Consider the following 25,215-nt stretch of genomic DNA (forward strand, 5'->3'; position numbering starts at 1 on the left):
CGCCCCTGCCCCGGGCGCTGCGGGGCTCGGGGGAGCGCCTCCGGCCTGGGAGCCCTCAGGGTGCGTGTGTGTGAGAGTGTGTGAGAGTGTGCGTGTGGCGGGAAGGCGGAGCCGTTAGGACCGTTACGGCCGTTGGGCAGAGGCGCGCGCCGCGGCTGAGGGAGCAGCACCTGCACGGCCTCGAGCTGCCATGCGGGCGCTCACCGCCTTCAGAGGGCAACCTCACGCCGCAGCCCTTCTGACCGCACTGCGCTCTCTCTCGTTGGAAGCTGGAGGTTTAGTTCTCCTTGTATAAAGAAAAGTTGGCGTATAGGCTGTCAGTGAGGTTTTGCCTGCAGATAAGTGGGGATTTTTACAGAAAAAGAGAGGCAGGTGGAGCTTTGTGTGCTGGATTACCAACTAGTGCACGGCACAGCGTGCAGAGAGTGGAAGTGACAGAATGAGGTGACAAATCTAAGCAAAGGTCTGCGGGCCTTTTCGTAGGAGGTTCCAAAAGGCGTAGGGAAAGAAAATGTGTGTTTGAACAGGAATTAGAGCATGCATAACCGTGTTTGTTTCAGGTTGTCGTCTGCTCAAACCTTGGTGTTTTCTGTCCTGCTGTCAACAGAGCAAACTTCTGCACCGCTCGGACCTTTTCATCATTTGGAGCACATTGCTCAGAGATGCCTCAGAGATGGCTGCCCAGCTGGCTGTGCTCTGCTGGCTTTGGAGGCTGCTGGCTGTACCTGTGGGCTCGCTGCTATTTGTAGCCTGTAGCATGCTTCAGTTAGGTGTTTGTGTGCGTGGTGAGCCCACCGTCATAGAATTGCTCGGTTGGAAAAGACCTTAAAGATCATCAAGTCCAACTGCAACCTAACCGTAATAACCTAACCGTGGTAATTAGCAGATGCTGTCCTTTAGATATTGACTTGGAAGGCTCATTAGTTGCTGAGAATACAGACCTGGCTGTAATGAGAGGCAGAATTGATCAGGAAATCACCTGGTGAAATGGTGAAAATCTAAAAGTATTTTTGGTGTAGACCTGCTGGTTAACGGTGGTATTGAAAAGCTGGTGTGGTTGTTTGTTTCTGTTTTTCTGCTTGATCACAAGTATGGGAAAGCAATAGAGAGGGAAGTAGATTTTTTTCTGTACTGTGTCATGGAGGTGGAGTTTGGGTGATAAAGCAACAGATTCTTTGAGTTACGTCTTCTGTCCAATAGTGCTAGCTGGAGAGAGTGGGGAAAAAAAAAATACAAAGAATACAGCAGCTTTAGAGTCACCTGAGCTTAGAGAGAGATGAGTGTTGGCTGCCCTGCAGTGGGAGGAAGGTGTGTTGTTCTGGGTTACTCTGTTGTTGTGATGTGTTAGCTCTAGTTGTAGGCTTAAACGTTGTTTGCCTTTCCCTGCTCTGATGCCTTTTGGTATTAAGGATGCATGGTATCATTTCAGACTTCTCATGCTCCTGATGTACAGCTAAGTGGTTTCTTTGTCCCTTTGCTCCTTTTTGTCCAGTGTGGGGATTCTTGTTTTGTCTTCCCCATTTGCTTCTGAAACCATTTCCTTGTTGGATCTCCTCAAAGCTTACCTCGGTCCCTTACTTTCTCATTGACCCTTTTGCCCTTTGTTCCATGAGTTCTCTCTCCTTATTTTCCCCCTTTGAAAAAAATGACATTGTAGCCATTATTTTCCCTGTTTCTGTGGCCACCCTTCCCATCTCCGTCCTTGTTCCAGGACCAGCTTCATATGTCCCAAGCTCTCATAATCCTCTTTTTTAATCTGTTGTGACAAGGGCTTATACTTTTCATTTGAAATAAATTAGTTGTCCTTTTGGGAGAAATTAATTTCTTTCCAAACCAGATAAATATTTTCTTACAGTACCCCAGTGCTGTCACTCTTACGATCTTGAATTTAAGACAATAAAGATGAAGCTCTTGCTCCATGGTAAACTCGTTCACGGAAAGATTGATTTTTGTTGGCTCGCTTCGTACAGCAATGAGCATCACATTGGCACTAACGAGTAATGTGCAGGCTCTGCAGCTAGTGTGCAAAATCGATCTCATAGCAACCTCAGGGGTGCTTGGTTGATTCTGGGAGAAAAGCAACTGATGTCTCTTTCTGGCAGATGTCATAAGGAGTCAGTGGGCTCACCTGCTCGGAGCTGCAGAGAGCAGAGCCGCGGTCTGGGCTCCGTCAGAGCATGAGGAGGAGTCCTATAGCATGGGAAGGAAGCTTTGCTTTTTCAGCTAAGGGAATTACTGAAACATCTCATAGCAAATATTTAATTCCTTTTGCTAGCTTCTATCTACATAGTTGGAGGCTTTCAGCCAGAATTAGTTTGAGCTGTCACAACGGATGAGCGAAGTAAATGACCTTTAATTAAAGTGGTGGCAATAGTTGTGTTCTCCCCCCCTCTCTCCAGCCCAAACCACCCCTAGCGAAATGCCTGAAAATCAGTTCTAGGAAATGGAGTACCCAACTTGAGTGTCAGAGCTAGGAATGGCTTAATGCCTTCTATCCAGTGCTTTACTTGACCAACACTGGGCTGTGAGGCTTTCCTAAAACATATGTGTGGATGGATACGTATCTCACAATAAGGAGTGACCATTGTGAAAGGAATGGATGTTCTCCTGTGCAGCTTCTTGAAAACTAATGGATTTGTGAAATGGATGAAAGAAGGTACTGATAACAGCAGTGTTCAAAATGATCTAGAATTACTTATTTTAAAGAAATGAAGTTATGAAATTGTGACTGGGGACTCAGATGTAGCCTGATCTGCTTTGTTTTCTTCAGGCTTAAGAATAATATTATTATTTAGGGCTCTCTGAAATACTTTCCTTTTTGTTTTTGTCAGTCAGGGCTCTGGGGTCAGCTATGTCTTCCTTGCCTGTGCTTCTTGTTATCATGCTGGCAGCATGCAGTATGCAAATGGACGTGCTGTTTGCAGAAATACAGGCTGCCTCCACAGAACGGAGAAGAGCAATGATTTGTTTTAATTACCATATAAACGTCTGGCTTGTTGTCTTTCACTATTTGTACAAGCACTTATTTTCCAGTAGATTAAAGTTAACATCACGTGGTTAGCACATGACCACAGTGCTAGTTAAAGCACCCCTGAAGCTTGATAGGCTTCTTTCTCCCTGTTCTTTACTCTCCATGGTGTTTTTCTGTTGCTGTGGCTGTTAAGCCCCATGTCCACATTTCACTTTTAACTCGTTGTCATTAGGAGATTTTGTGGATGGGTTTTGTAGGAAGTGTTCAAGAGGCAAAATGGGTAGCTTAGGAAAGGCTCAGCTGAACTGAGCTGTCACCTGGAGCAGGACTGTGGTGGCAAAGTGGTGCTGATGGAAAATGCTGTTTCTGAAAATAGGATGGCCTGCTGGTTGACCGTGGAATGTCCACGTCCCTGCTGGTGGGCTGCTTCCAGAAGATTCAGCCACTTATCCTTTGTTGTACTGGTGTGGGCTGTAGTTTCACCTACACATTCAGGTATCCTCAGCACTGCTGCCAGGAGAAATGTTTGCTCTTGCAGCATCCCCTCCTCAGATGTTTGTGCAACTCTCGGGAACCACGTGGGGGGGAAGTGGTCCGGCTTTAACGCTCATCAGGTCTTGCACGAAGGCGGAAAGGATGTGAGCATAGGACCCCTCTCCAGTGGCAGTGCTGGCGCGCCATCTCACAGAGACAGATGGGCTGTGCTGTGTCATCTCCCATTACTGGAGCTTCTGTGCCTTCTCCCTTTTCTCTCCAGCTTTTTGAGTTGGCTCAACACTGGCAAAGGCAGCTCACGTCAGGGTGGATCAGCCTGGATCCTTGGGCTGTCTGGTGGCTGCAGAGACACTGCGGCCCTGGTGAGCTGTGCAGGCAGGGCACGATGGCTGTGCACCACTGCAGGTTACAGGTTTGTTGAGAGGTGAGGCATCTCTTGCAGCACCATTAGAACAGTGTGAATTTAACTGTGCTCTGGGTAAGTTTTCTGGGACAAGGTAATGCTAGTGTTTCCTGTTTTTCTTCTTGTTAATTGAATTGTTGAACTGAATCTCAATTGTTGAGATTACAGATATTCTGCTTTCTTTTTTTTTTGTGGTTACTGGTGTTATGGTTGACTGCATAAGATATATAGTTAACCACAAGAAAGTGAAGTTGTCACTTTAAGAATAGAGGAGAGATGAGTAAATTGTAATGGTTACAAATCAAAGGTAATAAATTAAGCCTGTTGTGTGCTTAAGTCTTAACACCTTCAGGAAATGAGGCAGTGAAGCTGCTGTAACTGATTGTTAGATGTCAGAGGGCCAACCTGGCACATCTCTCTTGAGAGACATATCTCTAGGAAACTGGAAGTCATGTGTTCTACTGATGGAAGGGTGTTTGTGAAATTGGAGCCATCAGCCGAAACTACAGCAAAAGTCTCTGCTGTTGTAGTTGCAGCTAGCAGCACACTGTTGTGATTTTGGCTCCATAGAGACGGTTTCAGGCAAGTTCCCCTTCTGTGTGTATACAGGCTACAGGGAGGCAGTAAAACATAACAGAAATGCTTGGGCTTTAGGATACAAGTGTAGGTAATCCAGGCTTATGTGCCAGGAATGGATTGATTTTTAGCTTGTGGGAAGGCAATCTTTTAAGTTTGTGTTTTGTTTACTTTCAGGAGTTCCAGGAGATGCTTCAGTGGCAGTCTGTCTTTTACAATGCAAGTTACGAATGAAATTTAGTAACTAACAGCCCGCTCCTCACCTGATCTCCAATAGACTTCCCGAACAGTCAGAAGGGGCGAGAGGAGAGGGGCCCGAGGTCACCATGAAGCTAAAGCAGCGAGTCGTGCTGTTGGCCATCCTCCTTGTCATCTTCATTTTCACAAAAGTTTTCCTCATTGACAACCTGGACACCTCAGCTGCCAACCGGGAGGACCAGCGCGCCTTTCACCGCATGATGGCCAGCCTGCGTGTAGAACTGGACCCCCGGCTCGACCACACCTTGCAGTCCCCATGGGAGATCGCGGCCCAATGGGTCGTGCCCCGTGAGGTGTACCCCGAGGAGACGCCCGAGCTGGGGGCTGTTATGCATGCCATGTCAACAAAGAAAATCATCAAAGCTGACGTGGGATACAAAGGGACCCAGCTGAAAGCTTTGCTAATACTTGAAGGAGGACAGAAGGTTGTTTTCAAACCTAAGAGGTAAATATTCTCTCCAGTGGCGGAGTTAATAGCTGCCCTACTTATTTACGTTGTTGCGTTCATCTACGTTACAAATTTGCAGGCAAACAGAAAGGTCATTCTGTTACTTGTGAGACAGTAGAGAGCCTTGCTGGTCTCCTAGTTACCTGAGGTTACTGAGCCAGTTGTCTCTGGCTGTACAGCTTGAAACAGCCTTTAGGAATGTTAATTAAACCTGATGGTGCTGAGGAGCATCTTCCTTATTCTGGAAGTGCTGGTTCTGGAGTGTGGAGGGGCTTTCTTGATAAAAGTCTCACTAAGGTGCCATGGGGGAATGCGGTTCAGGAATAGGGAAGGAATGAAAGTTCACAGTGGTCTTAAAAGCGTATCTGGGTGTCTGGTGCAGCTGTGTTCAGACTGTAAAAATGACTTGTAGGTCAGAGCAAAAACCCCTGCATTTCTTGGCTGCCAATGTTGAGTACTGGAGGAGCAAATTAAGAATGGGCAAGCAGTGATACTTCCTTGGTGTGGCCTCTATTTATGGTGACCCGAAGGGAAATTTGACATGATGGAATGCTTATGAAATCTTGAGCCCATCTATAAAGCTTTTTGAACTGCTTGCCTTCGGGGAAAGGAACGAGAAGAAAAGAAAAAGATGTGAGAATGTAAGGTAGGTGTGTCTTATGAGTGCATTGCAAATTTCAAGTGTCATCACAGGGTGATAGGTATCTCTACAAAGGATATTGGATTGAGGAGCATAAAGATTTTCTGTCATGTTAATGAGTGATTAGAGAATGAATGAGGAAAAACATCTGCCCTTCACTTCTGGAGTTTGCAGCCCTGTTTCCACGTGGTCATTTACTGACCCGGGTTTAACTGTAAAAGGTTTAACTGTCTGAACCTTTCACACGGGTGCTGGTGGCACAGCAGGCAGTGTGACCAGTGAAGGCACTGACAAGGCATGGCATTTCTGTAGTGTTTTCTGTATAAGTGGGTGCTATAAAGAATATCACCAAGCATTGAATTACATCCCAATAATGGAATACGTGTGCAAGCAAGCGCAGTGACTGTTCAGCAAGAAGAACTTGTGCTTCTGGGAGTGTTTACAGGAATGCCAGGCAGTTTATAGAGTGCTAGGTAATATGGCCACAGGTAAGGACAGATGGACGGCCTTGTGTTCTGTTTGCAGCTGCAGAATAGCTGCTCTTGTAGGTAGTCTTGTACTGTCACTGCAAGATTGTCATTGCTTAGCTAGCTTTTGGCCTGAACCGTGTATGGAAGTTACTGTAGTAAACAACTTTTTTGAGTGTGCTTACTGACTGGAAAAGAATGGATTCTCTTGATTTGCTACCTCTGCCCAGGGAAATACTTGATGCCTACTGTGCGTGGAGATTGTGTTGATTGTGTTTTGCCAATACATTTTAGCTGTGCAGCTTCCAAAATGTGATCATGCTTTCACAAGTCTGCTGTAAGTGTATACAAAAGACCTGGCTTTGAGCCAGCGTTCTGAAGGTGGCTATCTCATTTAACAATTACTCAAAATCTAGCTTAAGTGAACAGTGATTAATGGTTGCTACCATTACATGCCAGTGGTTTATGTGAAGTTGCTTGTTTGGAGCAACTGTCAAATTTGGAAGGAATCTCTCAAATCCTCCTTCTAAAGCCTGCATGCCATCTAGCACTGGTTAATTCTTGAGCTGCTGTGCAGAGAAGCCAAAGCATTTACTCAGGCTGATGAAATGTTGTCTGGCTCCAGAGATCTTCTCTGCGTAGAGTTAAAACATCAGAACCCTGTGGCTTCACTTCCACTGCTACTGCTTGGGCCCCAGGTCATTTGAAAAAACATCCATTTTACACAGATTCATAGCTGGAAATGAGAAAATCTGTAAGATGATTTTACCTTACTTTACGTGACAGTGTATTTTGTTTCACCCATTTGCTCAGTATTTTATTAAATTGTTATTTTATGCTTATCTGAAGAATGCTTCTTTAGCAAGTCTAGGCCTGATTCAGATGACGTGAATCTCTGACACTTCTCAGCTTTGACTACTTAAGTGACATCTTTTTTTTTTTTTTTAAAAGGCTGCTGTTGTGATGCATGTCGAATTTCTATTTCTTGTTGGTAATTGTCTCTTCTCCACCAAAATAAATGGCCTTTTTGTATCCTGCATTCTTAGACTCACGCTTGCTGATCCTTTAACTGCTAAAGATAGCGTTTGACATTTCTGCCACAATATCAGGTTTTATTTTCATGTTCATCTACAATCCATTCTAACCCCGAAATCGTTTGCAGAGATGCTGTTTTCCAGTATAAGTAGGCCCCTGTTCTGTAGCTGGATCTATATTCTTTGTTTTTAGATGTGGCTTGGCATATGGTTGAATTAAAACTCATCAGTTTCAATGGGCCCCTGCTTCCAAGCTCTTGAGACCACTGTAAATTACTTATCTTTCCTCTTTATTTACTACTTCAGTGGTTTGTATTCGATTCAAAATCATTAATAATTTTCCTTCTCCCATAGGCAGTCATTTTGAAAGTGACCCAGAGAGCGTTTAACTTAGCACTGTTCTTGCACTTGTTACTCTGAACAGCTGAACTGATGGAAATCCTGCATGAATCATTCTTTCTTACTTCAATTACAGGTATGCCAGGGATTACGTAGTGGAAGGAGAACCGTATGCTGGCTACGACAGACACAATGCAGAAGTGGCAGCCTTTCACTTGGATAGGTATGGAACTATTGAGCTACCTGGTTTTATTACCTGTGTTAAGGGCTTTTTCAGTCCCTTGACAAATACACCTCAGGTGTGAGCTGTTTCTCACCTGCCAATATGTCACGTTACTTTAGGGTTAAAATGATAAGGGTTTTTTGTGAAACTGCATTTCAAAGATCTATGCAGATTGCTGTCATTAAAGATTTTTGTGAGGTGTTTGAAAAGGAGGCTGAGCACTGAAACCACTGATGCATCATATTTGGAAGAATCTCTTGTTGGATGTGTACCCCTGTGTTCTTGTATTCTTCAAGAATACTCAGCAAAGTCCCTGTGCCCTCAGAACTAGCATGTACATTAGTTGTTGCTGACAACTACATATTTTGGCCCAAGATGCCATTGTGTCAGAAAGGACCTGAGTGGCACTGTGTGTTAATCTCTGATGGAGGGGCTGTGCAGCCCAGGGTTCTGGGCTTTCAGCTGTGAGCTTGAGGCAACAGCAACAGGTTTTCCAGATCTAAGTTCTGCATTTATTTACTTGTAATGCCCACATTTTCTCAAACTTGCTTATCTGTATTTGCTGTGAGTTTTGTCTTCATGCATGTCTTCTGCTTTCAGACAGGTGCCTGTTCTTAGAGTTATTTTGTACTTACGGGACTTATTTGTTGCCTATCCATAACAAACAAAACCAACAAAAAAACCCCCACGCTACAAATGAAACAAAGCCACAGCTGTTAATGAGAGACTCTTCCATTGTTGCTGCATTGATTGTCCCTTGTTCAAAGGCCAGACTCCTAGACTGTGTACTTTCAAGTATGATTGAATTGGTCTTAAGCATGACATTTTATTAGGTAGAGATTCCCACAAGTAGATGATTTTTGCATGTGACCAGTCCGAAGACCATATGGTTGTTGTTGATCCTTTTCACAAGACAGAAATAGATATTTCTGGCACAAAGTCCAGTTTTTGAGATTTGGAGTATGATGCATCCTGTGCTGCTGTGCTGCAAATGGTCTAATAAAGAACTGTCACTGATATCCTGTAAAGTGAGGCTGACATGCAGGCACTTCAGGAAAAGGAGTTTCCTTTCTTTGCCTTGGAGCAACAAGGAGGTTGCTGCTGTATTCCAACTTTATTCCCAGGTCTCAAATCATCTTGATTTCACACAACAGCACAGAGACAGACAGTGTATTGTTTGGTTATTTTTAATTCAATCTGCTCTCCGTGTTGTTCATTCTCATTCTTCATCTTGTGTTTTGCTTTTTTTTTTTCTTCCCTTTTTCCCCCAAATCAGGATTCTGGGTTTCCGACGAGCTCCACTGGTGGTTGGCAGGTTTGTGAATCTACGAACAGAGATCAAACCAGTTGCCACAGAGCAGCTTCTGGGTACCTTCATGACTGTGGGTAAGTGGATTCCGTGGATTCTCCAACCAAGTGAAGAAGAATGCTTAATGAAAAAAGAACTGTGGGATTCTGACACAGTTACAGAACAGTTAACTATGATACAGGAAGCTGGTAAGCCTCTTTCTGTGCCAGAAGAGATCGTCATGCTTGTGTAACCCCATTTGGCGGGGGAGGAGAGCCTCATTTTCTCCAAGTAGTTTTTCATCTGTAATTTTTGTGTTCCCTAATGCTGCTGTTACAGATGAGGATTTTTTGAGTAAGAAATGTATTTATTTTCCAGAAGCTGTTAGAAAAGTCTGTGATGAGACCTGAAAGGAAAAAAATGGAATTGTATTTAATGTGAACACAGTGGTTATTTGGGATAATTGATAGAGCTGGTGCATTGGTTGATGTTCAGTGTTGTTTGTGCCACATCAGACTCTGGTAAGCATTCATAACCGTGTCAGAACTTCCTTATGTTGCTTACAGTAATAATGCTGTGATAATGTAATGGTGCTCAGTAGAGATGATTAATGTGAACTCCTGCCAGGTGGTCATTAAGCACCAAGAAGGAGTGCAGCCTTAACTCCTTCAGGCTCCTCATGAAATTCCTAATGGCTGCTGGTTCTTTCTTGATGGGATGAATTAAGTGATGGTTGTTCTTTACAGCAGATGTATGTGTCTGTATGTATTTCTATTACAAGCACTGCTGGTAGTCTCACCTACTGAGTTAATGTAACACTTTCAATTATAACGTTGAACTTTCAGACGGTAACTTTGCCTTGCCAAACCTTTTGCACTCTGACTGAGTGTCTGCCACAGGCAGAATTTACTTTTTCTCGTTTCAGCCAAAATAACTAAGCAATTTCTAGCAGAAACACTGGCTTGAAAAGTATGTCTCCAAACAATTTTCATTGCCTTTGCTTAGAGTTCTTGGAACTTCTTGTTCTACAGAACATAAAGCAGAGAAATGGATGGTACTGGGGAGAAGATTGCATCGGGGGAGTATCTCTCACGTTCGCCAAAATTTCTGAGGTTTTAAAGCAGAGGTAGCTCATGAATACTCTGCTGATTTTCTAGAGCTACAGCTAAAATCTCTTAGAATTCTGTCTCTTGGTAGACCTGCTGTAAGCCATGGATAGGAAGAGAGACTTGCAGGGCTTTCCATGTAAATAGAAACCTGGTCTGCTGCAAGTTCAATGTTGTAAATGTCTTAAATGTCTGATGTTCTTCAGTTGTCCAGGTGAGATGCTAGGAGTGTAAGAGCCAGATTTGAATGAACAGGGGACCACAGAAGTCTGTCTGACTAAAGGATTGTGATGTGGGATTTGAACCTGTGGCATCAGGATGGAAAGTGAAAAACACGTGTCAGTATTTGGGGAAGATGATGATTGTAGAGCTGGAGAAAGAAAGGACAGGGAGTAAGTGTGTCCCCTCCTTGTGATACCGTTGTTGAAGAACGTTTTGGAAGAAGGCTTCTGAGAATCGAACTGGAGTTGACTTGGCAAGATTCAAGCCAAGGCAAGCTAGGAGGATGAAACAGAAAAGGCTAAGATAAATGTGTTAATCCAGGCAACTGGATTACTTTACCCTGCAGGCTTCAAAGCTCTTAAGGGACTGGAGACTGCAGGGTTTCGTTGTTCTTTTCCTGTCAGAAGACACTCAGAAACTTCTGACACTACTCTGTTCCTGGGTCTTGTGAACAACAGCTTGTTTCCTCTGCTGACTTGGCTCACGTAGCTAGGATGTATCACAGGTCTCCAACTCCTTTTGAGTTCCACTTAGTCTTTTTTTACTACTTTCTTTTCAGTCAACTTTTTCAAGGAAGAAAATATTAAACAAACAGTGCTAAGGTTGCAAAGTCAAGTTCCCGAGGATTAGCAAGGGGTCATAAAAGCTTGGTGATAGCACAGTGTTGTATTATCTCTGTGTGATTAAAAATACAATTACTCTGGGAAAATACAATTACTCTTGCCTTTGAGTGCAAGTCCTTAATGTTGTTTTGGATGAATAGATGTCTGTTAAATCCCTTCTGAGCCTCTCCCTCTTAGAGAAAGGAAGCATGAGGTCAAGTGCAGTGAAATGCTATTGCAGGGGAGGCTCTGCTGCAACAACACGCTCCTGATTTTCCCTCAAATTAAGTTCTGCTTTTTTACGATCTTTGTTTTTTTTGAAGGTAATAACACTTGTTTCTATGGAAAGTGCTACTATTGTCGGGAAACAGAACCAGCTTGTGCAGATGGGGACATCATGGAAGGGTCAGTGACTCTCTGGCTACCAGATGTCTGGCCTCTTCAGAAGCATCGGCACCCGTGGGGTAGGACTTATCGTGAGGGCAAACTTGCCAGGTATGAGATCATGATAAGATTAATCTTTATACGTGATGATTTATTCTAGAATTGCCCTTGCAATATAACAGCCAATTAAGGAGCAGGTCTTCTCTAAACCTGGATTTTTGTCAGTGCCTTTCTTTATACAGCAGTAGAAGTCAAGAAGTCTGGGATTTAATTTAAAAGTGAGCAAGAAAGAAACCTTGATTGTTTCCCATGGTACTGAGTGCTGTCTTTTTCCTTTTTCTTGCCCCTTACGTAACTCCACCATACAGTCACTCTAAGCTATGAAGATCCAAAACTCCTGGGCCACTAAATCTGCTTTTGATACCAGCGGTGTTTGGGGACGATGCTCAGTATATGAAAACGCTTTTAGAGGAGAACAAACATGGCATCTAGTAGTCCTGTACAGTAAATGTAGGATGTTAGTGTTTAAATTGGAGTTCCATGTATTTGCCATGGCCAGAGCAGATGGAAAAGGTTACTGAGCTCCAAACCAAGTCTGTATCCATGGCAAATGGAAAGACTTTTAGTCTGTGTTCTGAAATTGCGGTTGAGTTGCAGTGATGTGATTGCCCTCGGAAGGACTCTCATCCAATGGATTCGAGAATTATTTTAAGGTATTAAATGTACAATTTGATTTCTGGGGAGCAGACATTGTCTCCTTTTCAACCAATCAAAATCAACAGTATTTAGGACACTGTCAATTACAGTACTGACTGACTGAATTTCTTGGAAATGTGTGCTTTATTGAGGAACTGGTTTTTATCTTACACTACCTGTTTATGTGTGGGTTTCCCTGTGGCACTTAATATACGCTGAAGTTTAAACTTGACTCATTCAGATCGCACAGTTCTGTCGTTCTTACTGTGTTGTGCTTTTCACTTTGAGGGCATCAGGAGAATGAAACATTCCAGGTGTCTCACTCACTTTTTTTTCTGCTTCTGGTAATTATGAAAAGAATAACCATCGGAGTTTTCTTCCTGATCTTGCTGCTTATACCCTGCCCTGAGTTGGCCTCTTGAACATAATTCATATAGTGCCATTAGTCTACATAATTTTTAATGGACATGTAATAGATAGAATCTCTGACCTTCAAAGTCCTAGGCTAATTAGATACTAAGAATGAGTAATAAATGTTGGAGAAAGATCTGTCTTGAGAATTCAATGAAAAATGAGGAGAACAGAGTATATCTCAACTTTGTTTCCAAGAGATTTAAGTACCAATCTAAAGTAAAATAAGAGAAAGAGAAACACTTGAGGGACAGAGAGTAGGTAGCAAAAAGGAAGCGTGCAAAGTACAAGGAAGAACACATTCTGAGGCTTTTGCCTTGTGGGTTTGTGCTGTAAACTGAATATGAGTTTGACCTGGATGCAAAAGAAAGAGGGAACTAGAGAAGTGCTAACAAAAGCACTGAGAAAATAATTTGTTGTTGCTTTGCTTTGGATAACTGGGGGTAAGATGGAATATGGGAGCTTAGAGTCCAGACCTTTAGAAGGTGAGGTTGGGGTGTGTGACAGTTCTAGTTGCTAAATTCTGATCTTCTCTCAGCTTTAATTAATCTGCCCATTTTTGAGCACGTCAGTTTCTCCAGCTTTTGTTTCCTCCATTTGTTTCCAGTTCACAGATGGTTGAAGGCATTGCCAGCTGCTATTTTGCAAAGGATGGTTTCATTCTTTACGTGGAAGATGTTATAGATGTACTTGTTATTTAGATTGACAGATGGAAAGGAAATATGCCAAAGATCTGGCTGTTTTGGTGGTGATGGTGGTGAATAGCTCTGAAAACTGTAAAGAAGGAAAGGGGAAAATTTAGAAACCTAGATTTGGGGAATGGGGATGTGATATTTATGTTCTGAGTCTACAGGTGTGCACATAGGCGATGTGTATGAGAAAAGGAGAGAAAAGAGAAACTTTGAATCTTGCCAGTGGAGAAGGTGAGAGATTCCAAGAGGAAAGAGGCAACTGTGAGTGAAAGAGAACGAGCATACATGGGGCCCTCCTCTTGTGGAGGAGCCAGTGGAGATCATCAGTAACCATGAAGAAGTTATATGCATTAGACAGGAAGAACAGTCAGGAGGTAGCTGGAAAGCAAGGCTGATGGAAGCAGACCATAGCAGTAGAAATAGACGTGATACTTGAAATCTGGATGAAATGAGAGCAGACCAGTCCTGATGGACATCCATCCGTGCCATGAGGCAGCCCAACCACTGCTGGCTTGCAAGCAGTGACTAAGCAAACTGACCTTTTCTGTTGGAAGATGGTATGAAACCTTTCATTAAAACTATGGCTTGCTCTGTACAGTGGAGCATTAACATAGATTTTACTCTTCTGATAACATTTTTGTCTAGCTCTTTCTTCTTTTAGAGTCTTTATTTCCTGCACTCCATTTTTCTCTAAACACTGACGGTTGGATACTGGGAGAGCAGTAAATACTTGTGGTGTGCGAGGATGGATCTTTCTCAAAGATTTGGTTTGATTTCTCTTGATGGCCTACAGATGGGAGTACGATGAGAGCTATTGTGATGCTGTGAAGAAGACTTCGCCCTACGACTCGGGCCCCCGCCTGCTGGATATCATTGACACAGCAATATTTGACTACTTAATTGGGAACGCTGACCGGCATCACTATGAGAGCTTTCAGGATGATGAAGGAGCCAGTATGCTCATCCTTCTGGACAATGCCAAAAGGTGAGAGTAAGGGAAATCCTGGTGGCCAGGCCTGAGCAGGTGTGGGGGCACACATTTATCTGCTCTCTCCGTTTTCTATCTTTCGCTCGCTTATTTTTCCATGAGTAATTGCTTTTGGCTTTGTTTTCCCTAGAAATCCAAAGCTTGCTATCTTAGTACTCACCAAATATTAGGAACTTTCAAAGGCTATGGTACTTTGTACTTTGCTTACGTAGGTATGATTGTTCTGGGTAAAGCCTTAGTCAAACTACAGAAACTCCCAAATTAAGTAGAACTTCTTTATTAAAAGCAGCTTTTAAAGGTTTGTTTGCTTTTCCTACCACAGAACCCCTCTCAGTTGTACTCTTTTAAGTAACGTAAGGTTATAGGTTTTGCTGTGTGAGTGCCATGGTATAAACAGGTCCCTTTATAACATCACTCTGGGTGATGTGGCATTCAATGCCTTCTGGATCTGTCTGCTCTATCAATAGAAGTTTAAAATGGGAGATAGAGCTGATACAGAGAGCAAAATATGGTAGAGGAAGAAAAACGCACTTTCAGGTGTGATAGCATTATTAGGAATATCATTTTTGCAGAACAACACATTTGAAAATATTTAAGGGACTTCATAAATCATTTTTAATATAAAAACATTAACTGGTATCAAGACAAAAATGAAGTGTGTATTAGTAACTGGGAGTAACTGATGGGAAGTCCTTCCTGAGGCCAACCTTTATTATTAAGTGTGTGATTGCTCTTTCCCCATTTCATTTCCAGATTATGGATTCCTTTCTTTCCCCCTTCCTTTGCTTCTCATGTGTCTGAAGAGGCTGAGTTGAGCATTTTATCTTTATATGTTAGCCTTTTCAGTAACACCCCTTCAATTATGTCAGCAGGATATGTTCTACCTTGAGATTGCTAAATTACTGCTGCTTTCAGATTGCTTGAGGTGAATTTGGCCAAAAAATGGCTTTCTGTATTGCTCTGGCAGTGTGCTGGGAGGATGCTAGTTTGTTAGTCCCTGGAAGTGAATATAACAGTTGAGGGTCACGACAGACCTTTCTTTATGGTACATGCTCATAGTGTTACAGAAACACTTCTGTAAACAGGCCAAGAAGTAATTTGTTTTTTGTAAGCTTGGATAAAATTCTTTCCTCTTCTTCGAGATTAGTGCAGAGAAACAGCTTTTTAAAGCCACTAACAACAGAATTGTTGGAGCAGAGTAATGCCACACTCATAGGGTAAGTTATCTTTACTGAGGGGAAAGTTCTTTGTTGAAAGCAGTGTTACAAGGAGTAAAAAAAAAAAAAAAAAAGGGGGGGGGCACTTAGATGAAGATTAGAATACTATTGAATTCTTTTGGCAGATCTCCCTTAGGAAGTGTGATGGGGAAGTGTTAAGCTTGATCACCGTTTACACTGAACTGTTGATCTAAACTTGGCGGTCTAAACTGACATGTGGCTGCTGTGTCAGACAGGCAAAAGTCATGCTCTGTGTCTGCAGTACTACTTACTCCTTTCCTCCACTTTACAAGATGAACTCTATTCTTCAACTCCTCTGAAGTTTGTTTCCTGAGGTGCCTTGATCTGACGAAGAGCTAGGTACACTGATGTTTCTTCCGTGTATCTGGTATGTTAGCTGACACTGCTGAGGGTTATTTCTGTAATTGGTCGTGACCTGTTTATATTCTCATTTAAATGATTTGAGCTATTGGAGCATGAAGTTGCCTAGTATTGATTTTTGAATTCTTTACAAATCTGTTGATGTTGGGAGCAACATTGTGTTCAACTCGTTTACTTTTATTTTGCTTTTCAGCTTTGGCAACCCTGCCCTGGATGAAAGAAGCATCCTAGCTCCTCTTTATCAGTGCTGCATGTAAGTGAAGTGCAGAGATGCTGTTGACTTTACTTATGCAATTGCTGTCCTTAGATTTGCAATAAAATTACATTTGAGGCTTTCTGGCAACCTGAAAACTCATGTACAATGCTTTCCAGTTTTGAAGTACTGTGTTTGTTTGATGTGTTGTCAGCGCTCAGGAGGCTGAGAAATGCATTTTTATTAAGGGAGTAAATCAGGCAGTATAGGAAGCAGTCTCACCTCCAGGTCATTGGTTCAAATCTGTCCTTAGTCAGTATGGCAGGTTGCATCTGCAGCTGTCTGCATCCAGCTCCTGCTGGATGGAAGTTCTCACACCACAGTTACAGCTCTCCCTGATGGAAACTCAGCCTGTCTGGCAGCTGAACTGCCTTCATTTCCAAGTGTTCTGTCTAAGCAAGACTGTAGCACTGCTCAGGGTGTGGCTTGCAAAATAGCTTTCAATTTTTGCAGGTTTTTGTTTTCAGCCTTGTAAACTGTGTTTTTTGCTCATTTTTTCTAATGCCTGTGGGCAGTTGATTCCTGTTGTCCCTCTGTCACCAGGCCACTGCTGCTTCTCATTAACAAGCAATAGATGCAAGTACCAGGAAAAAAGTACTGTTACATCTGTTTCCTGCAGCTGTTACTTCAAGATAACATTGACCCCCTTAGACCTGCCAAAATAAGCCTCTAGCTGAGAGTTCTTTGGGGCTGTTTGCGGATGGTTCTGTCTCCTGAATCCCCTCATGACCTGGGAGTTCTGCAGAAAGCCTGAGCTCTCGCCCCTGCTTGCTCCAAGCAGGGCTCTGTGCATGCTACAGCACACCTGACCTACATTCTGAAACATTTTTGCAGAAGCCATAGGAAGAACAATTAAACTAAATGCTTTTCAGATTCTTTAGCTTTCCTGTGCTAATTTTAAATGCATTTTTAGTTCCCTGTTTTATGGGAATCTTTCAAAACACAACAAGAAGAGAAATTTGTTTAACAGACCAATTGCCTGCTTTTCAGATATCCTTTCTTCTGAAACCAGGGAAATGCCACTATAAGAAGCCATGTACTGAATTGTTTTAACTGCTGTTTGTTATAACACTTCCTTGCATTGCCTGTTTCCTTGGAGTCCATCAAAAGCAAAAGAGTTTAGACCAGTGATTCTAAAACACAAAAATGTGCTGGGAGAATCTCAGGAGGTTCTTGGAGCAAACTGTTTAAATGGGCTAGCATAAAAAAAGTTAATGGCAATTAAAGCAGAAAGATCACTGATGTGTTTACTTTCTGCGGAAGTTCATTGGCAGGTTTGTGTCCTTTGTGATTAGTTGCTGATCAGTATGTTCTTCCAGAGGTAGCATGAGTTTTGTTTTTGCTTTAACAGCCAGACTATTGATTTTTTTTGTTTGGAACTTTGTCCAGAAGGCCTCAGGGTTGGAGAAGTTCCCTGCTAAGAGCTGAAAGTGTTCCTGTATAGCATAAGAATTATGTCCCAATTAGATTCTCGCTTTTTCACTGCAAGTTTTTGAGTTACACCTAGATATATTGCCTGTGCTGCAGTTACATCTGGGCCCTGCTATTCCCAAACCATTTTTGCAGATAAAATCACGATGTAAGAGGCTCCCTCAAGAGGCTGGCCTTTGTTATCGCTGATGGGACTTTACCCAGGCAGTGGTATGATGATGTGTTTTGTTTTTCTTCTGCAGCATCCGGGTTTCTACCTGGAACAGACTCAATTATCTGAAGAATGGAGTACTGAAGTCTGCCTTAAAAACTGCTATGTCGCATGACCCCATCTCACCAGTACTTTCTGACCCTCATCTGGATGCCCTAGACCAGCGGCTTCTCAGCATTCTGGCTACAGTGAAGCAGTGCACAGACCAGTTTGGGACAGATGTTGTGCTGGTGGAAGACAGGATGACACTGTCTCATTTGTAATTGTAGTGGAACACAGAGGAAATTCCCTTTATAAGAAACAAACAAACAAAAAAAAAAAAGAGAAAAACAGCACAATCAGTTCTGAAAGGCTGTGGCCAAGATGGACTGAAATGAACAGGAAAGCTTCCGAGCCAGAGAAACAGAGGTGATGCTGGCTTTTACCTTGGGCTGACAGCAGTGAGAGGTGGGAAGTTTGAGCCTTGCACGGCTCAGTACCTGTAAGGGCATCATGGCCATTGTGGTGTGTCCATTGCCGGCAGTGGACGTTGCACTGGATAAAAATGGCTCTCTGTGTTGGTGGAAGTGTATGGAATACAGACACTAATGCGTGGACTGATTTTAGAGGGGACAAGTGGAGATGAACAGTCTGATCCTCCTCCCTTCTCTTCCCCACGTACACTCTTGCGAGTTTTGTTTGATTCAGGGTTGTACATAATCAGCTGTGAGCTGGTTAGGTATATTACTGCTTCTTTAGAAAATGAGGAACTGGTGAATAAAATAATTATTAGACTGAATAGTTGCACCCCTCAGGGGGTGGGAGGTTCTTCGGAATGCCATTGGGGTGGGAGTGGTGACCTCTCAGCTCAGTTGCCCTCAATAAAAACTGGGGAAGGGGGTTGCCTTTTGTGATAACGTTTCAGTTTTATCACTGAAGTCCTATCAAAGATTTATGCACAGGGTTGAAGACTTAGAGGAGGACAGGGTGATTATAAGCACTTGACAGTTAAGGAGTTAAAATAAGTTCCCACATGTCCTTCACTGTTTCCCATTTGTAAGGAACCTGGCAAGGTCTAAGTTAGGGAAACACCCCCTCCAGTCCTACGTCAATATTAACAAAATCTTTATTATATTGTAGCTGAGGAGGAGGAGGACAGGGTCTGTCCTTGGAAGCAGATTCCATTTAGTGAAGTCGTGCTGCTTACTGCATGCCCTGTTTAATTTGGAGAATCTGGACGTGCCGTGCTGCTGGAAAAGAGGTATATTGATGGACTTCCCAGTAGCCTACAGCCGTGGGAAGGGCCCTGAAGGGTGGAGAGAGCCCTGAGCTAATCTCACATGGAGAGAGTTTCTTGCTGCTGTAAGCATGGCTCAGTGCTGCCGTTCTGTGGAGCAGCAGCAGTTTTTCAGACCCACCTTCTGCCTGGACTGTCTTGTGGCTGAGCTCTGAAGCTGTGAGCACTTGCAGTAAGAATTCTGCCTTGCCCAGCTGCTTCCTGCAACCCTCGCTGTGCTGTGCTGACAGGAGGGCGGCCATCCTGGAGTCCTTGTTCCTGATGGTTTTGCAGTAAGGTGAGGAACAGTCTGTGCCAGTTGGCTTTGCAGAGCAGACGAGCAGCACTCCTCTGTGCTACTCCTGTCATTCCTCACCGCTGTGTCAGTCTGCACTGCAGGTGAGCTTGTGCCCCTTGAAACTTGTCACACTTGTGGTAGGTCTGAATCTATTTCCAGAAGGGAAACAGCTTCCATCATACTTCCAAACTTACCAACTTCACATCAATTTTCAGTTCAGACAGTATGGAACATAAAAGTAAGGAAACAGATCACTTCCCGAAGTGATTACATATTATTGGATTTATGAGCTAGAGCAGCAAAATGTCAGCTCGATCTTTTTCTTGATTTGTCTGCCAGAATCTTTCTAGCTCTGCAGCAGGGTGACAGGCAGATAAGATGAAGAGCTGCTTCCTGTTGCTCGCACCTGCTGCCATACCTGATCAAAGGGGTGTTAGTGAAAGAGTTTATTTTTAAAAGGAATTTAGCTTGAAGTCTTTGTACCCCCTGAGCGGAGTATCTCAAAAGCAGAATGCGACTGTTTTCCTGGAATTGGCTTTTATGTTCTTGTAGACATCTTTCAGACTTGGCCGCAACACAGACTCAGGTTTGGAGCTAGAATTACTTCTTGGTGGTGCTAGTTAAGGCTAACACACAGCCAGTTTTTGTACACCAGTGTTAAACTGGTGCCCGTTTCTTGCTGTACAGGATAATGTAACACATGCACTGCAAGCCACGGTCCTTTGTGCATGTAGACATTGTGGGCAGTACCTTGTGTGCCCCCTTTGCTCAGAGCCAGGGGCTGGTAGCTGGCTGTGAGCAGAGGCAGGAGCTGCCAAGGGCTGACCTGTCCGTCACTGCCTGCACTGCGGTGCCCTGTGACATATGGGCAGATGTGAGCAGTGAGCTGACATTGCTGGAGGTACTGTGAGCAGCAGGTGGCTAGGGAACGCTCTCATTCTGAAGCAGAAGAGGCATACATCGAGGCATTTGGACATAAAGGTGTTTCCCAAAAAGTTCAAGACTATTTACGCAAAAGGAGAGACTGTAAAGCACATTGTTTATTTTTTACTTTCTTTTTTTTTTTGAGCACTTAATGTTGTGGGATGGTTCTACAGAAATTTGAAGTTTTGATTTGACCACTCTTAGTCATTTACATTTGACTTGAACAACAGATTTCAAAAAAGCATCTCTGTCTTTATGAAATGAAATTAATGTCCGGTGCTTTATGCTTTGTATGTCATGGGCTTCTACACCAAAGCTTTTGCAATCAGATCGCTCTTGGAGATAAGTTTTCCATCAGTATATATATCAAAGATTTAAAGCACTGTATTGGTTTAGTTGTAAGCAAAGGGCATGAAATCAAGCATCATAATTTAGAAATAAGCAGGAGATAGGTGCTTTCTTTTTCTCTTTTTGTATTTGTGTCATATTGATGCTTCTGGTCACTATAAGCACTGCTGGAGCTTGGTGTTCTGCAGCAGGGAGGAAGAATCAATTCCTCTCTCACCCAAAATCAGGAAGATCCAGTTTTGGTACTGTGGGACTCTCTGGTGTTCTGGCAGCAATCATTGTTTTGTTTGAATATGGATCCCTGAGAAATGTTAAACTCAATTGTAACCATTGCAAAGGAAATAAGCAGCAGCATCCACATGCAAACCAGAATCTGCTTGAATCTCTGGCAGCAGTGCCACTTGTGAGGCAGGTGCTATGTTCTTAAGTCGATGACGGTTTTGTGGCACTTCTAATTCTTGTTTACTTTGCACACTGTAATTGCTGGCTCCAGATGTTACCAAACGGTTATGTCGTGGATGTTAGTAGTAGCAGAGCGCTTGAAGCACAGAAACCAAGAACTAATTAAAAGAAACAGCAGATGGCTGATGATGCTCTGTCTCCTCCTTCCTAAGTCAGCACTTGGGCTGGAGGAGCCCCTGAGACTGGCTCCTCTTCCAGCAGCTAGTGAACTGGAGTGTGTCTTGCCAAACAAACTTCAACTGAAAAATAATAATTTATTAAGAAGGTAATTTATTTGCTGTGGCAGCTGGAGCAAGATGCTTGAAACAGACACCCCTGTTGGAGCTGTCAGAGGATTGCCCCTGGGAACAGCTGCACAAATGGAGGTTGCTAATAAGAAAACAGAGTGCAATCACAACTTTCTACTTGTATCCCCCAGGGTCGGGTTCTGCATAAAGGAACATTGTGTGAATAAAGATTTTAATAAAGCAGTGCTGATGGATTGTTTAAGTCTCTCTCCCAGCCCTCCCCTCTCCCCTCATTCCAGCATGTACTGAGTTGAATGTTTGAATTGTTTTGCTGCTGGTATTTCATGGTTATTCCTTCACTGATGCTTACCAGTGGCGTTAATTCCAGAAGTGTATTTTTAGGAATGGGGCCATATGTGCAGCTTGGTTGGAAGAGCTGGTAAGGGGAAGATTGTGCTTAAGAAGAGCCTTCCAAAGTGATGCTAAACAAAACATACCTAGGCTTAAATGGTCTTTGGAAAGAAAATGTTTGTGTGTTTTTTTTGTTTTTTTTTGTTTTTGTTTTGTTTTTTGTTTGTTTGTTTGTTTGCTTTTTGTTTTTTGTTTTTTGTTTTTGCTTTAGAAAATGTGTTCAGAGCCCTGTTTGTGCCAAGCATCCAGGCTGATGTCTTGGTTGTGTCCCACTAGGCTGGATTTGTTGTACAGAGCAAGGAGTGTGTATTCATTTGGCAACAGATGCATATAGAATTGGCATGCATTTGTGGTTGGCTTCCCTGAGCTCTTATTGAAGCCCTGTTATGAGACGGGGCAAATAAACAGCTATCGAAGATTGATCCCACAGAGCGCAGGGACTGACCTAGCTGCTTCAGAGCTTGTTTTTGTAATAATAAAACAGTTGTGAGCATTTCAAAGGTAGGAGGTGATGCTCACAGCTCTCAGTGTCAGGCATCTGGAAGCAAAGGAAGCCACTGGGAGCTGCTGTGTACTTGTGACATCTGCATGAGCTGTGCTGGCCTGTGGCTTTGGGCACAGGAGTGCCCCGACATGGCCAAGGCACTGTGCTTGTGGAAATGCAGCACTGGTCTCTGACCTGCCCTGAACCATCAGCAACATTGCCATGCTAAGCCACTAGAAGCTCCTACTTTTTCTTAAATTGCATTTTCTCAGTTGAAAGCTTGGAATTCAGCATTGCTGATTTCTGTAAGAAGTGGTTTGGGATTTAGTTGTTGCTGGGAGCAGTCCTGGGCTTTTCATAGCTCCCAGCATTGCACGGTGGCAGTTTTTCATATCTCCTATTTCTATCTGTGAGATGTCAGAATGGGACATGTGCCATGAATGGGACACAGTTCTTTGTATATAAGCAGGTCAGTAACTGGTAAACATTGCAGATGCTTTTAAAGATTTTTTGAAAGGCTGAAATGGCTCATCTTGAGAGTTTTTATGACAGCATTGTTGTATTACTCCTGTATTGTTGTGGTGCCGTTGGGCTTAGCGGTGGTGTTTAAAGTGTTTTCTGATTATATAATGAACACAATCTTGCAGAAGAATACACAGAAACAACTTCGAGCCAGAAAATGGTTTTGAAAACTAGCACTTTTCTTGCACGTCTTTCAAGTTCTTTCCCTGCACATTTCTAAAATGTAGAAATGGGGGGAAAAAAAGTAGGTTCATCCTTCACGTATCCCATGTGTGGTACTCTGCTGTTTCTCCTTTGTAGTGTCAATATTTTTAGGAGGCTGGGGACAGGACTTTGTAGGAACAAATAAGGGGGACGGGGATCTCCTTTACTCCAGATCTTCTTTCTACTGATTCAAACCGTAGAAGGATGGATGCTCGGCATTTCCCCATCCAGCAGATACAGCTGTAGGATAAAATCCTGATGGCAAGCTTTGCTCTGAGTGCTTGCACCAAGTTGCCAGGAGTGCTGAATAAGGCAGATGTAACTACTTGTTTTGCAGTACTGCTCTTCCATTCTCTTTAGATGCTCTGCAGTATAAGGCCCAGCTTGACTTGAGATCATGGATTTTTAATCGGATGGATATCACTCACCAGGACTGCTGTGGAATAACACAGTGAGGTGAAGTCACACATCCCAATGTTATGCTGGGACTGGGCAAACCCCAGCAGCTGTCTTCCTGCTGTGAGAGCAGCTGAAGTCTAACAATACTACAACAAACCCCTGAGACTCAGCAGAGAGAGGAAAAGAGCAATGAAGTCCCAGCAAGCTGCACTGGGGCACTGAGTGCTGTGCTTCCCAGACCAGGTATGAGCCATTCGTCCACCCTTCTGCATTCTCCCATCTAGTCCTTGGGCATCACTTCCTGCCTGAGGCCCTGCAGAGGGAACTGAATTATTCAGAAAAGGTGGATTTTTAATTTTTTTTTCCTCATGTTACTTCATTTTATTTTGCTTCAGTGCCTTTTTAATCTCAGAGCCTGGTCAGACAGGGTGCATGTATTTGGCAGATTACTGATTACTCTCTTTTCCCCTCTAGCTCTTGCAGTGTGCCACACTTAAGTGAAGGTGACATGCCTGGAGCTGTGCTGTAGCACTGTGGGGCTGGTGTTGCTGTGGGACAGTCGTCATAGCTTTCCTATTATATTTTTCAAACCCTTTTCTTGGGAACATGAGAGCATCTCTCTCTCTGTGTGAAGCCTGTCTCTTCTGATAGGCTCTTCTTAGCTGATGGCACTGTGGCTACAGTGCTTTTAATTTTGCTTATTTGTTTTTAATGTGCACTGATGTTAGTTCTGTATTAGTTATAGCATCTAGCGTTAAGGTTTTAACCTCACAAATAATTTTTTAAGCTGCAGCAATTACATTAATCAACACAGAGTCTTTCTGATGCAGATTTGCAGTATTTATGGCCACCTGTAGGTGGAGATCTGCTCCATGCCACGCCGTGCTGGCACTGGAATCCTGCTCCCCATCGCCTGGATGAGTGAATTGCATTTCAGGATCCACTTCATTTTCCTGAGCACTCAAGATAAACTTGACATTCATCCATATCTGAAGCAGCACGTCTCAGCCTTGTCTTGGTTAGGGTAAGTTGTGAGTGTCCTGATGCTCACCAACTCATGTAGTTGTTAGTTCTTTACAGTAAACCAGCAGTGGGTCCAGCCTCGGGTAGAATGCAAGTTACAGGTGGCTTATCCACTTCTCATCTCCCCCGCACAGCTGAGCACTGACTGCTCCTCTTTTAGAGGGCAGAAATATGCCCTTCCTCTATTATGTCCTCCCAAAACCAAACCCAGGCTTTGCTCAGGGTCCTGAAGTCTCCTGCTTTAGTGAGAGCAGCCAGCCCTAAGGCCTGGCAGCCCACAGCTGCCCTGTGCAGCTCGTTGCTTTTGCAGCTTGCTGCAGAAAACTGGTTGTTGGTGGTAAGGGGTTGTACTGCCGTTCTCTCATGTGATTTCATGGTGGTTGTTGGCTGATCTGAACTTTGTTCCTGGCTGCTTGCCAGGGTGGAGCCCACCCCAGCTGCTGCTGTTTGGATGCACTGGTGTGCAAAGACGCACTAATGTAAGAATTACTAAGTGCAACCTTAGTATAGATACACGCACAGCAAACCCATCCCAGAGCCAAGGACCAAAATATTTCCTCCCAGAGCCTCGATCTGCAGGCTAAACCCAGCAGATGTCCCCGGGAGTACTTCGCAGCTGTCCTGAGTCCGTTTGTGTCCTCTCATCATTTCTGTGCCCCTTAGAAATGACCCCGCAGAGCAACGCGGCCAGCTGCGTGCTGGGAACGGCGAGCCCGGAGGAGGGCAAGGCGCTTCCCGAAGCCCCACCTCGTGTCTCTGGCATCATGCGAGCATTTGGATTTGCGTGTGTTTCATCTGCAATCACGTTTTCCTGCTAAACACGCACCCGAGCACGCCGCAAGGAAAGTCCAATCCCCAGAAACACAACCCGCCCGTGTCAGCGCTCAGCGGCAGCTGCGCGGTGCTGCCCGGCTCGGGCCGA

The 25,215-nt window shown here is 43.7% G+C and overlaps 1 protein-coding gene and 1 long non-coding RNA gene across 2 annotated transcripts; both read left to right on the forward strand.

The window, feature by feature from the left end:
• Nucleotides 1–182: 182 nt before the first annotated feature.
• Nucleotides 183–21,504, forward strand: FAM20B (FAM20B glycosaminoglycan xylosylkinase). The gene is made up of 8 exons (XM_003208542.4): nt 183–275; nt 4,623–5,148; nt 7,768–7,854; nt 9,131–9,240; nt 11,396–11,567; nt 14,049–14,240; nt 16,035–16,094; nt 17,768–21,504. Exons 2-8 carry the CDS (start codon nt 4,772–4,774, stop codon nt 17,997–17,999), a joined length of 1,230 nt encoding a protein of 409 aa, XP_003208590.1. The 5' UTR covers nt 183–275; nt 4,623–4,771; the 3' UTR covers nt 18,000–21,504.
• Nucleotides 21,505–21,806: 302 nt separating this feature from the next.
• On the forward strand, nt 21,807–25,209 carry LOC109369261. The gene is made up of 3 exons (XR_002118108.2): nt 21,807–23,513; nt 24,101–24,294; nt 24,957–25,209. It is a non-coding gene; the product is annotated as an uncharacterized LOC109369261 (long non-coding RNA).
• Nucleotides 25,210–25,215: the final 6 nt, after the last annotated feature.

The sequence above is a fragment of the Meleagris gallopavo genome, chromosome 10 (assembly GCF_000146605.3).
Source record: "Meleagris gallopavo isolate NT-WF06-2002-E0010 breed Aviagen turkey brand Nicholas breeding stock chromosome 10, Turkey_5.1, whole genome shotgun sequence".
Classification (NCBI taxonomy): Eukaryota; Metazoa; Chordata; class Aves; order Galliformes; family Phasianidae; genus Meleagris; species Meleagris gallopavo.